The sequence below is a fragment of the Sus scrofa genome, chromosome 4, assembly GCF_054392235.1.
Source record: "Sus scrofa isolate SSC_HxYL_T2T_F1_AM1 chromosome 4, Sscrofa_HxYL_maternal_Yorkshire_Landrace_v2.0, whole genome shotgun sequence".
NCBI lineage: Eukaryota > Metazoa > Chordata > Mammalia > Artiodactyla > Suidae > Sus > Sus scrofa.
This window is the reverse complement of record NC_139386.1, coordinates 38,585,793-38,600,112: the sequence shown is the minus strand read 5'-3', so window position 1 is coordinate 38,600,112 and position 14,320 is coordinate 38,585,793. Positions and strand designations below refer to the sequence as shown.

Sequence of the window (14,320 nt, the reverse complement as noted above, 5' to 3'; positions counted from 1 at the left end):
CCATTTGAGTCATGTCCACTCTTGCACCTGCTTCGAGCCAGACTTACACATTATCACCATTACACTTCAATAGCACCACCAAAATTATACTAATCTATGAAATCTGCCTTTTCCCTTTCTTTCTCTGCCATAACACAGGCCCTCCAGGAGCTTGTGGGAGTGAGATGGGGAGGGGGTGGTTGAAAACTATATTCTGAGTCACTGTCGGAAAAAAAATTTTTATTGTATTTTTTTCAGGTGATTTTGGTGATGAAAGTCATATAGTTACAGAGTAAGCAAACATTTAAACTGAAAACAATCAGATGGTAAGGACCTCTGCTTTAATCTACTACATGAGAGGTAATTGCTACTCAGTTTTGAAGGAATTATCCACTTGAAGTGTGGGATCAGAGAGGTTCTCTCAATATAGTTAGTGGTGCTCACAAAAGAACCACCGCCTTCAAGAGAGAGAAACCTGGGCACCAATAATGGACTCATTGCTTCTGTTTGTATCTTTCCCAAGCAATAAGATCTTTTTTTTCCCTTTTTTTTTCTTTTTGTCTTTCTGCCTTTTCTAGGGCCGCACCTGCAGCATGTGGAGGTTTCCAGGCTAGGGGTCTAATCAGAGCTGTAGCCAACCTACACCAGAGCCACAGCAACACAGGATCCAAGCCTTGTCTGCAACCTACACCACAGCTCACAGCAACACTGGATCCTTAACCCACTGAGTGAGGCCAGGGATCAAACCCATAGCCTCATGGTTCCTAGTAGGATTCATTAACCACTGTGCCATGATGGGAACTCCCCAAAGCAATAAGATCTTAATGTAAATCTCAAGACATGGCTAACACTTGCATGGTATCCGGTTTGTTTTCTAAATTTTCAAATGCCCAAGGAATAAGAAAGAAGCTGCATAGCAAGGGCAGAGGAGTCTAGACCAAGGTTTGAAAACTCAATGGCCCACGGCTGGCCACCTGCTTTTGCGAATAAAGTTTAACTGGCACCAGCCATGCTTATTTGTTTATATATTATTTGTGGCTGCTTTCATGCTACAAAGGACAGACTTGAGTGGTTGCGACAGACACTGTATGGCCAATAAACCCCCAAATATTTACTCTCTGTGTCATTACAGGAAAAGTTTGCAGACCTCTGGTCTAGACAGTCAGATGAGCCAAGTGTTGGCTAAAGGTCCCCAATTCACAATGCCAAGAGAAGGACTGGGTTGGGTTTGGTCGTTGTCATGCACTACGTAATTTAAAAAATCTTTACAAGCCAGTACAAGTAAAACTCCTATTCACCTTGCTTTGGAGAAACAATATGGAAAGTAAAATTAGGTCCAAACATATAGGTTACCTGGACTTGTAAAGCCTTGCTGAATTGCATAAATGTGCATAAGTCAATGTCATTCCTTACAACTTTTAAAAGATGCAAATGTTGGCGACCACTGAAGTGTTGGTATTAAGCTTGTGTCTGTGCAAAATTCTACAATGCGCAAAACCACGTGCTGTAGCTATAAATATAGTCCCACTTCAAGGAAAATTCTTCTAATTATTTTCCAAATCTTTGAAAGCAGTTTCAAGAGTCACCAGAAATCTGTAGTTTAAGACACCAGACACATTTTAGTGGAGCCTTCCCGTGCCAACATGTTGGACCAATTCAGTAAAACATGCTATAAATTATACGACTATGTTATTTGAATTAGTGGGACACTTTCCACAAGAGCAGGGATTGTTACCAGGAATTCAAAAGCCAGACCTGGGCTCCAGGTTATTATTCAGACTTTGGTGATGGATTCAAATCTTGCCTTTGTGGGCAGGTTTGGTTGATCTGGTCAGGGAGTGCAGGTCACGACCAAGAACAGAGCTAAAAGGCCTGACGCAGTTAAGATTACAGTTTCAATAGCTCTGAGTTAAACAACCAAACAAATGCAAGATAGTTGGCTGGGGTAATATTGGACCTTCATGTCAGAAGTGATCTGAAGATTCTGAACTGTCACTGATTATTATTATTATTATTTGATGTTGGTTACAATGAATTTTTGCTCTTTTCTTCTCACTTAAATATTAGGAGATCGTGAATAATAACAGATATGATAATGGACTCTCCCCACAAACACATCTTCTTAGATATGTGCTTATGGCAGCAGAAGAGCCATTCAGGATGCAGGAACACCTGGGCTTCCTCCCTAGACTCAGGTTGGACCACCTGGCCGTGTTCTCAGATTTAAATGGCTGAAATTCAGTTCTCTAATCAGAACTGTTCTTTTATATAGAGGAATTTTATGTTATTCGAAAGCTGGCAGTAATGACTTGGGGAAGAAACGGTGTGTACGTAAAGATATCGCTAGGAATTTAAATATGATTTTTGAGACTTATGTTGGAGGTTAGAATGTAAAAACCCACTTGATAAATTATAATTTTCTACACAAATAAAGGCATAGGATATGAAGTTTCTCTTCAGTTTCAATTCAGGTACAATAGGATCATATAGCTGAAGAAAACATCACCGTCCTACATTTTTATTAAAAATTCGGTACTGATTTTTTTTCTTTATCTTTTTCTTTTTTTGGGGGGGGAGGCACACCTGCCAGGCCAGGGATCTAATCTGAGCCATAGCTTTGATCTATGCTGCAGCTGCAGCAATGCCATATCCTTAACCCACTGCACCACAGTGGGAACTCCAAATTGGTACTAAATTTTTTTTTTAGGCCACTGAGCAAGGCCAGGGATTGAACCTGCATCCTCATGGATACTAGTCTGTTTCTCAATCTGCTGAGCCACAACAGGAACTCCAGTACTAATTTTGTTTGTTTGTTTGTTTTGTTTTGTAGGGCCACACCCACAGCATATGGATGTTCCCAGGCTAGGGGTCAAATCCGGAGCTACAGCTGCCAGCCTACACCACAGCGACAGCAATGCAGGATCCAAGCTGTGTCTGTGACCTACACCACAGCTCACAGCAATGCTGGATCCCCGGCCCACTGAGGGAGGCCAAGGATTGAACCCGCATCCTCAGGGATACTAGTTGGAGTTGTTTCTGCTGTGCCACAACGGGAACTCCACCAGTACTAATTCTTAAAATTTTCCTTTCTTAAGCTTAACAAGTCCTCCAACCAAGGTCTCGTGGTTTTAGTACACCCCATCACAGATAGAATGGGTTATAAATTCTAACTTTAAAGACAACGTTAATTCTCAAAGGATGTTTACAATAGGGTTAGTTTTCAGAACACATGATTCACCACTCTAATTTGGGAATAGAAAGGTGAAATATTTATGGGGAGGTTAATAAAAGCGATCTTAGGAAAAATGAATGCTCTCAAACCTTTGGTGCAGGTTTGCAGGGCTAAAGTGTCTCTTTAAAGCAGAGCAAGCGACATTGCAAGCTGTGTAGGAAAAGCACCCTATGTGTTCTACAGCCAAATCGTGGATGCACATTTTTGTGTGACATGCCTGCTTGGGCAGCCAGGCTCTAATTAAGATCTAGAAAAGACAAAAAAAAAAAAAAAAAAGAAAAGATCTAAAGATCTAGCCAGTGAGATGAACACGAGGGAGAGGTCCTGTGTGTGGGGACCACTTCCAATGACATTCCGTGAAAACATTAGACTGTCAAAGCTGAGGAAGGCCCCGATCGTCCACAGACAGGAGAGCGGGGTGAAGGACTGAAACTAATGCGAGCACATGTCAGCGTAAAATAGCTGCTGACACAAATGGAACATGTGCAGTTTTTTAAAAGGTGGTATCAAATAACAGGCCAGCAGCCATCCCTCTCGGCATTTCAGACCTCTTTCTTCTCTCCACTCGGGCTCTTTGTGGAGTCACTTCCATCAGGCAACGTTCCATAGGATAAGCCATTTGAATCTGGTTGTATTTTGTCCAACATTTGTTTCCCTGTGCAGATAAATAATCACAAAGAGTCTTTTGAGCTCTTATGGTAGAATAAGCCTTAGTAATGTCTCCTCTATCTAGGCCACATTTTATTCCCCTTTTTAAAATACTGTGTGGTCACCCTCTAAGTAGAAGAGAGGAACGCCAAGGAAGAAAGGCTCTCAGAACTCCACGGCCCTTGATGCGTGGTCAAGGCTGACCACAGGACTGAGGTGTCTCCTGACCCGGGTCTACCACGCCGGGCACAGAAATCAGGTTGGGTCCGTCAGGAGAGTAACAGAACACACGTGCTCATCCCCAAACGTCTCTCCCCAGGGTTTGTCTCATGCATAAAACAACAGAGAAAAATAGTCTTCCATAGGGGCTTCGGAAGCTCTTACTGATCCTATGGATGAGGCTGAGTCAGATGCAAACTAGAGTGAAATATAAGGAAACTTTATTTCCTACCAAAGCACCCCTAACCATACCAGGCATCTCAACACCGGTGCCGCAAATGCCAGTCCTTGCACTGAACACTCTTAGCTGATAAGCCAGCTCGAATGGGGAGAAGAACGCAGAACCCACAGGGCCGTGTGTTCTCAGTCATAGGGATGAGGCTTTGATGGGTTTTGCTCTAAAGGCCTGGTCCTAACAGAGTGGTGGAGGAAGCTGTGAGAATATGACTACGCCTTGTCTAGAAACCTGTAGATCACCCCGAATCCTAGCAATGCCAGAGATTGTTGGGGGCGGTGAGCAGGTGAGGACACAGCAGCCCATTTCCTTTGTTCTGGACACTGCTTCTATGGTCTACATGACTGAGAGTGGAGACCTGGGGAGATGATGCATGCTCAGGATGAATGAGGTAAGGAGGAGGGGAAGAGGCTCTTCATGTTCAGGTGACCGTGAAGAATGTCCCTCTTGGCCCCACAGTCCTCGGGCCACCTCACGCTTCCCAAGGAATAATATTCCTTAGCAGCCTAACCTACTGTCTTTAGATGTTCCTGCAAAGGCTCTCCAAGCAACAAGGGTCTGCAGCTGGTAGCCATTCCCGCTCTTTTGAGGACCCTTTTCCAATGTAAGGAAACCTAACAAGGAAATTTGCAACATCACCCACATCAAGAAAATCGCCTCAGTTCCTTCCTATCCCCAGTGTTTGGTGCAAAACCCATATTCAAATAAGAGTGTTACCACTTATGGTTAAAATATCACCTCTGGTTTCATGATTAAATGTGCATTTTTTTGAGGATAAGAATTATGTTTTATATTAATGTAACGCCCTGAATCATACCAGCAATGATTAATTTCTAAGGATAAAATTTTCTCTTATAAATTAAGGAATATACAGTTTTACCAGGAACATTTCCAAAGTCAATGTAAGATTGTGGCAGATGTTCCTTTTCTCGATTTCTTGTCACCAAAAACACACCAAGGAATGACAGAAAACACCTGTAAGAATAATGTTAACAAAGAACACAAGATCACGGAAACGACTCATGGTGTTAAATAACTGAATTCCATATTCTACATGATGACATAAATTCCATTGGTTTTGTTCTTCCTGTTTCTCATGGTAAGCTGCCGAGAACTTGTCTTAATTGCTGCAGCCAATAATATCTGTCCCCAGAACCAAGACCTGGGCAGCTTCCAATCCATTTCTGCCCCAGGTTTTGACCATCTGGAGGCTAATTCAGGCTCTAAACCCTTTGGGTAGACACTAGGTCTCAATTTCTATTCATGCCTGCCTCGACCCATTACTGGCATGCAACACGAGCAAAAAATAATTTATTCTTTAATGTTCTAAGAAATTTCGTTGTCCTTGGCCATCAGACTCATCATAGTTTCCAGACCCCAGAAGTTTAGCCTCGCCCAAAAATCTTACGAAATTGGATTTTCAAGATAGATGGTTTTCTACACTGAAAATAGTCTGGGCTTAAGTTTGCATAACAATGGTCATGCAGAATACCACATCAAGAGGCACTGAAGCACGAATGGCGTGCCAGTTGGAACTTGCGGAAGATCCCATACATTGGCGAGCATCTGTCAAAGTTCTGCTCTCTGTTTGCAAGAATGCCAAGCAGTGATTGCCCACCAAATCTCTAGAAAGGGTGAAAGCTGGACACCCGGACACAAGAGAGGGATGGTCCCGATCTGATGTTATGAGGTCCAAAGCTAGGGATCTGCTCTGGTCTCTGCCTTTTATTCTAGGTGACCCTAGAGGCATCCGGGGTTCCCTGATTGAGATCTAACCTAGGGATTCCCAAGGGTGAGGTAGGTCTGAGAGAGTACAAAAAGGGAGAGTAGCTACAAGGGCCAGTGGATTTACCTTGACTTTGGCTGGAACTGAACATCCCCAGTGTTTCAGAACGCCCCCCAGAGAGATGCTTAAATCACAAAGTCAAAGACGTTGAGCCCTGGGTAGGGTGTTAAGCTGAAAAATATGTTTCTTTCAGGCACTTAGGAAACCAGTGTTTCTTGTATTATTTTCCAATTTTCTATGCCTCAGGTATAATGCCAAAAATCCCGCATGAAAGTAATAGGATTTCACATACCTCACCTCTGAGACATTTACTCACCCAAAAAGATATATAAATACAGTGAGAAAAGCTGCACCAAGGAATTCCTGATAAAATACGATCCCTATAACAGGAATAGAAGGAACATTGATTTCAGGGTGAGAATATTTACCATAGCTATACTTTGTTTTTCAAATTATGTTATACATTATTTTTCTAGGTATAGTTACCCCCAGGCGACCCCCCTGACCCCTTTTTTTGGCCACACCTGTGGTATTCAGAAGTTCCTGGGCAAGGGGTAGAACTGGAGCCACAACAGGAACAATGCAGGAAACTTCATTAGGGAACTCCTTAGTTACCCTTAAAATGCACATCCAGGAGCTTAGTTTTAAAATTCCTGCACAGTAGGGTTCCCACTGTGGCAAAGTGGGTTAAGAATCCAACTGCAGTGGCATAGATCACAGCTGCAGCTGGGACTCAATCCCTGGCCTGAGAACTTCCATATGCGGTGGGTATGACCGTGAAAACAAACAAATAAATTTTGCATGCCATCCATACTTACATTTTCGATTCCTAAAGAACATAGATTTGTAGATTTTATATACTGTAACTATTATTATTCTAAAATCAATGCCATTTGATATAACTTTTGCCAATAGAAATTCCTTATCCAGTTCCAGAATTTGTGCCCCGGAACACGCAAGAAAACAAAAGTCTAGTGACATTTCCTACATAAGGGGTCAGCAAGCCTGACCTGAGTGCCTGGGTGGACTGCAGGCTTTTGATGCAACACCTGCACTTCCAGCCAGCTGCTCCCTGAGCTGTCTTGGCAGTGCCTTGTGGGTCTGGTCACATGCTCACTCAGGCCGAAGGGACTGACGTGCTGCCCCAGCTCCATTTCTTACCGCCAGCCCCCTCTCCCGTCTCCTTCTTCTGGTCTTCCCTTTTAGGTGAAGGGAAACGGGCATGTGTCTTTTATTCTGAGGACCTCTGCTTCTCTCCTTGCTGGTCTCAATGATTTCTTCTTGGCCTCCAGTCCCAAAGTCTTTGTAGAGTTTTCACTAAATAAGGTATCTTTATATAATGGTTTTGTTTGGTTCTTTGGCCACCTCCGAGGCACGTGAAGTTCTCAGGCCAGGAATCGAACCCGTGCCACAGCAGTGACCTGAGCCACAGCAAGGACAATGCCAGATCCCTAATCTGCTGAGCCACCAGGGAATCCTATCTTTCAATTATATATTTCCTGGGATCAAATTTGTGTGTGTGTGTGGTGTTAGCCTTGCTACCCTGTCAACAATTATTTCTCGAGAGTCCTAAGTGCCAGTCGAGGTTGAGGTGCTGCAGGTGCCACATGGCGAACGAGATGGGGGATTTCTCCATCTGAAGCCTCTCTCCTCACCCAGAGAATAAACTTCTTACATGAACAATCCATGTCTTGCTCCAATGAATATTTGTTGAATAAATCAACATTTCTGAAGCACTTTTCCATGTGATTACATACGTCCTTGTAATCATTTTAATGTTTTGTTTTGTTTTGTTTTGTTTGCCTTTTCTAGGGCCGCTCTCACGCATATGGAGGTTCCCAGGCTAGGGGTCCAATTGGAGCCGTAGCCACCAGCCTATGCCAGAGCCACAGCAACGCGGGATCCGAGCCACATCTGCAACCTACACCACAGCTCACGGCAACGCCGGATCATTAACCCATTGAGCAAGGCCAGAGATCAAACCCACAACCTCATGGTTCCTAGTCAGATTCGTTAACCACTTCGCCACGACGGGAACTCCTTAATGTTTTCATGTTACTGTTAGCTGGTGCTCCATAATATTCACTTCTCTAAGGGAATTTTAAATTGTTTCAAATGTTTCTGCTTTAGTAAAGCACCAATAAACTTTGTATCTATTTTTTCTCAGTATTTTAGGATTTTTCTTTTTGTCGCTATAAATGCATTTTCTTTTTTTTTTTTTTTTTTAGGGCCACACCCATGTCATATGGAAGTTCCCAGGCTAGGAGTCAAATCAGAGCTGGAGCTGCCGGCCTGCACCACAGCCACAGCAACTTGGGATCTGCCACAGCTCATGGCAATGTTGGATCCTTAACCCACTGAGCAAGGCCGGGGACTGAACCCATGTCCTCATGGATACTAGTCAGGTTTGTTACCTCTGAGCCATGATGGGAACGCCATGCATTTTCTTTTTTAAAGAGTAAAAACATTTAAAAAATATAATAAAGTACACATAACATAAAATTTACCATCTTAAACATTTTAGACTGTACAGTTCAGTTGTGTTACATCATCACTCGGTATCCACAAGATTTGGTTGTAGGACCCCTCCATGGATACCAAAATCTGAAGGGTACTCAAGTGCTTTATATAAAATGGCATAATATTTGCATATAACCTACTCCTCCTCAAATACATTAAATCATCTCTAGATTACTTATAATACCTAATACAATGTAAACGCTATATGAATAGTTGTAAATACAATGTAAATGCTATGCAAATAGTTGCCATGGTGTGGCAAATTAAATTTTTGCCTTTTGGAGCTTTCTGGAATTTTTTTTTTTGGTGGGGGGGGATATTTTCTATTACTATTGATTGCATTCACAGGCAGAACTGTGGATACAGAGGGCCAACTACATTCATACTGTTGTACAACCAATCTTCAGAACACAGTTCTAAGGAGGGTGGTACCGTGGTGCCCAAATCCACAAGAGTGCTGCAATACTTCAGCCTTGTCAGTATTGGTTATTGCAGTAAGAAGAACAAAACAAAAGCTTTACTAATTTAGCAGGCAAACTGTGGTATCTCATTTTAATTTTAAGATATATTTTGTGACAGAGGGAATAAGGAAAAGGAAGTCAAGAAGCTTCACCTCACTCCACACTTCAGCAACATCAGACAAACTGTTATCATTCCCCGAAAGTTCCAGCTTCCCTGACTCATCAATTACATGATGCGCTAAGTATTCAGGGCCCATCCTGTTGGTCCTTCTACAAACCCTTCTTTTCAGGGAACTATATGTTTTACACATATTTGCCCAGAAATCTTTACTACACTGTATGTCATGCCTATAACTGTTTTTTTGGCCTTGCTCTTTTCCTTTTTTAATAATTTAAGGGCACACAAATGTACAATCTTGTGTCACTTTCTTTTGTCAACAACCATAAAATGCTAGAAAATGAGAAGTCCTGGGATATAATCTTTCTCTGTAAGAGTAAGGTTCAGAGTTCCTATGGTGGCACAGCAGAAATGAATCAGACCAGGAACCATGAGGTTTTGGGTTCAATCCCTGGCCTCACTCAGTGGGTTAAGGATCCAGCGTTGCTGTGAGCTGTGGTGTAGGTTGCAGACGTGGCTCGGATCCCGTGTTGCTATGGCTGTGGCATAGGCCAGCAACTGCAACTCTGATTCGACCCTTAGCCTAGGAACCTCCATATGCTGCGGGTGCGGCTCTCGAAAAGACAAAAATAAATAAATAAATAAAGTAAGGAAGGAAGGAAGGTTCAGTTCTGGGAAACAGGAAATAAATTAATTACTTAAAAAAACTGCCCACTGGCAGTCATACTGTTTGCCATGACATAAAAATGATGTGCCCATTAGGCAACAGACTATCCCTAATTACCCCCCAAATACATAAACTTTGCATTGGGAAATGAAGTTCCAATATGACAAGGTAGTAAATACACCCAACACGCCAATGAACTAGGGCACACCTGTACCAAACTTAGGAGTGATATATCTGAATCTACTGTATTTTTGTTTGGACCAAGTTTCAAGTTTGCATTTTTTCAACACTATTGTGTCTGGCGATACATTTAAAACATTGCCCACAGAAGGAAAAGGACATTAATAATAGACAAAGAGGCCAGAACTGCAAAGGGAGTCGTTTTCATTTTCATCCACCTGGCTTTACCTGGGACACTGGACTCGCTTTCTGATGCAAGTGGTGAGTGACAGGGAGGGAAGAGTTAATGAAATTGGGGATGTCTGGCCCAGAGAGAGGATCCTTCAGCTGTTTTATCAGAAGGGCTGGTAAGGAGAAGACTCCAGAAAACGGAACTAAGACGAGCATCTTGAATTGGCAGGAAGGCTAGGTTCAGCTCTAACACAAGGAAATACTTTCTAATGAGTAGAGCTCTCTAAATCATTAGAGTGACTCCAAATGGGACCGAGCCATCTCAGGCAGCAGAGAGCCCTGGGGAACATTCATGCAAAGTAGAATAATCTCTCCTAGAGGCAGACACTGGATGGTGGCTAGGAGGATATGGGCTATCCACTTTCTTAGAACCTAGAGTCCTTGATTTTCTCATTACTCTGAAAGAGACTTCATCTGTGTTTGTTTTTTTGTTGTGTTTTTTTAGGACCACACTCATGGCACATGGAGGTTCCCAGGCTAGGGGTCTAATAGGAGCTATAGCTGCCGTCCTACACCACAGCTCACAGCAACCCTGGATCCTTAACCCACTGAGTAAGGCCAGGGATTGAACTAAACTTTAAAGCATAGTTTAAAGACAACGATATTAATCCCTTATTTCCCCATGGTTCCTAGTCGGATTGTTTCCACTGCACCATGACGGGAACTCCCATCTACGTCTATTGTAAGGTATGTAAGAAGCCGAAACTCACCTGCAATGATGGCACTGGTTGTAAAGAAAATATGATTAACTGGCACCACCGTCGCCGTGTTGTAGAGTTTCGTGGCTTGACTAAGGAGCCTAGAGCAGAAGGCACTTACTGAAGCTCTGTCTTTAAGAGACGCTCAACAATACGTTAACAATAAAATCAAGAAACGTGTGTTCTTTAGCTAGAACTACAAAGGGAAAGGAAGTGCAGTAAAAGGGCATTTCCAATCAGCAGTCATAGCTTATATGCATCTGATGTATGAGATCAGATGTCAGGTTTTACGGTCTGTTTAAACCAACAACAGTAACAATGAAAAGCAATTAATCATATTCCGAGGCCACAGAAGTTTGAGTTGGAAGTGATTCAAGCTGCTGGACCAGTATCACACTGGGACTGATTCATTAGGATAGACTCTAGAATCTGTTAAATATCATATCTGGGGAACAGTATAGCTATCCATTGACATGCCACGTGCCAAGAAAGGAGATGGAGAAGTAAAGGAATGTTTAATGTTTCAAAAACAACGCTCAGTGCTCCAGCTGCAGAGCACATGTGGGAGCTCAGCTTCCCGCTCTGGCTGCCAACACGGTTCAGGTTCCCACAATCGCTTTGTGCTGCCCTGTCCAGGACTGGACGTTTTCTGAGATGGTGCGTTGCCCTGCCAGCACCTGGGAACTTAAAAAAGCACTAATGTTTACGTCCGATTCTAGAGCAATTGGAAAAAAATTTTTTTTGCGGGTAAAGCCCACGTGATGCTGCTGAATGTGTGTGTGTGTACATGAATCATGTGTGTATACATGCAGGCAAATAAATATGTGCATGTATACACATATGTGCAAATAAAGTTCCTCGGGTACTATACATTGTAATGAGCAGCCAGGGCTGAGAACCACCCCTCTACAGTTAGCATGGCCATGTAGTTCTAGTGTGAAGGGTGCAGCGACTAAACAAGGGTGATAGGAATGCAGTTTACCTTCAATTATATCTGGCTTTTATATTCATGAAGCATAGTTTAAAGATAACGATATTAATCCGTTATTTCCAAAAGATATTATACTAGTACTGATTAATTCAGAAGAAGAGAGATGAAACAAAATAGCAAGATGCAAGTATTAGAAACACACTTGGTCTTATAAACAAACCAATGAAACAGTTTGTTTAGGACAAATGAAGCACTGGGTTTCTGCAGTAACACACTCCTTGTGACAGGGTCTGTACTCAATCTATAACGATTAAACTTTCTTATTGCACCTAAGGAAGGAACCACTGTCTTCCAGAGTTTGGGCTCTGATGTCCTGGTTGGCATTGGGACTGTGCTCTTGCAGAGTACTTTGGGGTAAACAGAAGACTTTCTGGTGGACTCAAACGAACTCAGCAGCCAAGGCAAAATTATGATGTGAAAAGGACATGGAGAGACTGAAGCAGATGCAGGAGGTGGGGTGGGGGGAGGGGGAGAAGAGCAGAAATTAAAAATGTTCCATGTCACCACTGTGAGGCCCCAAGAGGAACATAAAACAATCATTCTGCAATCTCATGGGTACAAAGAAAATTCTGGTTCAAGATGCCAATTTCAGAGAAAGGATTTCCCTCCCGGCCAAATGTCTGGTTTTGTCCATCTCTGGGCAATTAATGAGCATGAGCTAAGAAATGAAGGTGAAGGGTTCATGTATTTCCTATATTTAGAATGAAATCCTGGATGTGGACCTGCCCCTTTGATTTATTGCTAATGACAACCTGTGTACGATGGATATTAATTACAAGCAGAAGAGCATCAGGAAAGTATCAAAGCGCACTTAGCTGGATTATAACCACACTTCAGAACTCACAAAACGTGAAGGCAATGCTTAGTAAAAACGTATTATTGGATGTGAAGGATAAAGCCAGGCTGAAGATAAGCTGTAGACCCCCTCACCCTTAGAAATCAGTTGCATCTCATTTTAATTATCATCTGAAGCCAATAAAGACTCATGCTCAGAAGCACAGGAAGGCTGAAAGGTTAGTGAGTATGTAGAAGCCAACTTACTTGACTTGGAAAACACAAGACGCTATCATGGTGATAAACATGATATAGAAGATGGGATAAGTTAGTTGCATTTTATCCGTCACAGAAAAAGTGATCATGCCTGAGACGGCTTTTACTGAAATAACAGTCACTGAGGCTGAAAGAGAAAACAGAAAACACAAGTAAAATACATATTTGAGATAGAATTGCAAATAAACCTCTTAACTTTACAAAGTAGAGTAGTAAATGCTCCTAGTGTGCGTGATGAATGAGGACTGCCGTGAGAGGTGTAGGGCAGGCTGTGACATTGGCCAGGCAGTCGCCCTGTTGCCCAGGCTGTACTAGGCATTTGCTTAAATCAGCTAAAGACCTGCTGTGTGACTGGGTGCTTCTTATCTTTGGAGCAAGATGCTTATTTACCAGCACTCACTGTTGAAAGGATGCTGCGGAGGTTATAATTACTGGTAGATGGGAAAGGAGAAAACAATGAAAGGAGGAGCTAAGAAAAGGCAGATTGCCCAAGTGACATTAATAGGAAAATAACGATTAAACTATACTGGAAAAACTTAAAGCCAAATAGATGAGAAGACGGGAAAGTGAAAAACTCACCCCGTGACTTTACTAAGAGTTATACTAAGTCTCTATATGAGCCCTTTTGTTAGTAGATGCCCAGAAATTTCATTAAAAGTATTTTTTGACAAAGATGCTAATAGGAAACAGGACAGAGCTGAGTATTCATTTCTCAGAGCCAACCATAAATCTAAGATTTACACAAGCCATGTCTATTTATTTTCATACTAAAGAAGAACTTAGCCCCATGAACCAATTTTTCATAGGTTCCAGATAGCAATGAGGAAAAAGTGACTTGGTAAAAGGTTATATGAATAGGAAAGCAATGAAGCATTTTCTGGAAACATCACGTTTCTGTAGGAAGAAGAGAATGTTTTTGTCTTACTGTTGCATATAATTCCATAATTTAGCTGAAAGTTAAAAAATGATTTTTACATGAAATAAAATAACTTTAAGTCAAAGGTGATGTGAAGAAGAAATGCTACCTTTGTTGCTATTGATCTACTTGATCATAACTTATCTGAGCTTTATTCCTTTTAGCTTTTGAAAAGGATATATTATATATATATATCCTTTATTATATGGATATATATATTTCCATTACATATTTTTACGAAATGTTTAAAATAGCAGGTGATGGCCAACTAAGAAAAGCCTCCCATAATCTCCTTTTCCAAAAACTAAAAATATACTTTGACTTGAAGGGTACCAGGGCACACTTCCAAATCAGGCATTTTCTTTGCTAAAAAGTCATAATTAACAGAG

At 41.9% G+C, this 14,320-nt stretch overlaps 1 protein-coding gene across 6 annotated transcripts in view; it reads right to left on the bottom strand.

Moving 5' to 3' along the window:
* Positions 1-204: 204 nt before the first annotated feature.
* NIPAL2 (NIPA like domain containing 2) overlaps positions 205-14,320 on the bottom strand; it is an 85,339-nt gene continuing 71,223 nt past the window's right edge. For 5 of the 6 annotated variants that reach the window (XM_085022017.1, XM_003125547.6, XM_085022019.1 and 2 more), the window contains 5 exons: positions 13,007-13,142; positions 10,987-11,075; positions 6,416-6,479; positions 5,194-5,288; positions 205-3,866 (listed from right to left, as the gene is read on the bottom strand). In XM_085022017.1, the coding sequence (XP_084878143.1) occupies positions 3,754-3,866; positions 5,194-5,288; positions 6,416-6,479; positions 10,987-11,075; positions 13,007-13,142 (497 nt within the window). In that variant the 3' untranslated portion in view covers positions 205-3,753. Of the gene's footprint in view, positions 3,867-5,193; positions 5,289-6,165; positions 6,480-10,986; positions 11,076-13,006; positions 13,143-14,320 lie in introns of all 6 variants that reach the window. The other variant, XR_001303390.3, reaches the window with a different exon arrangement.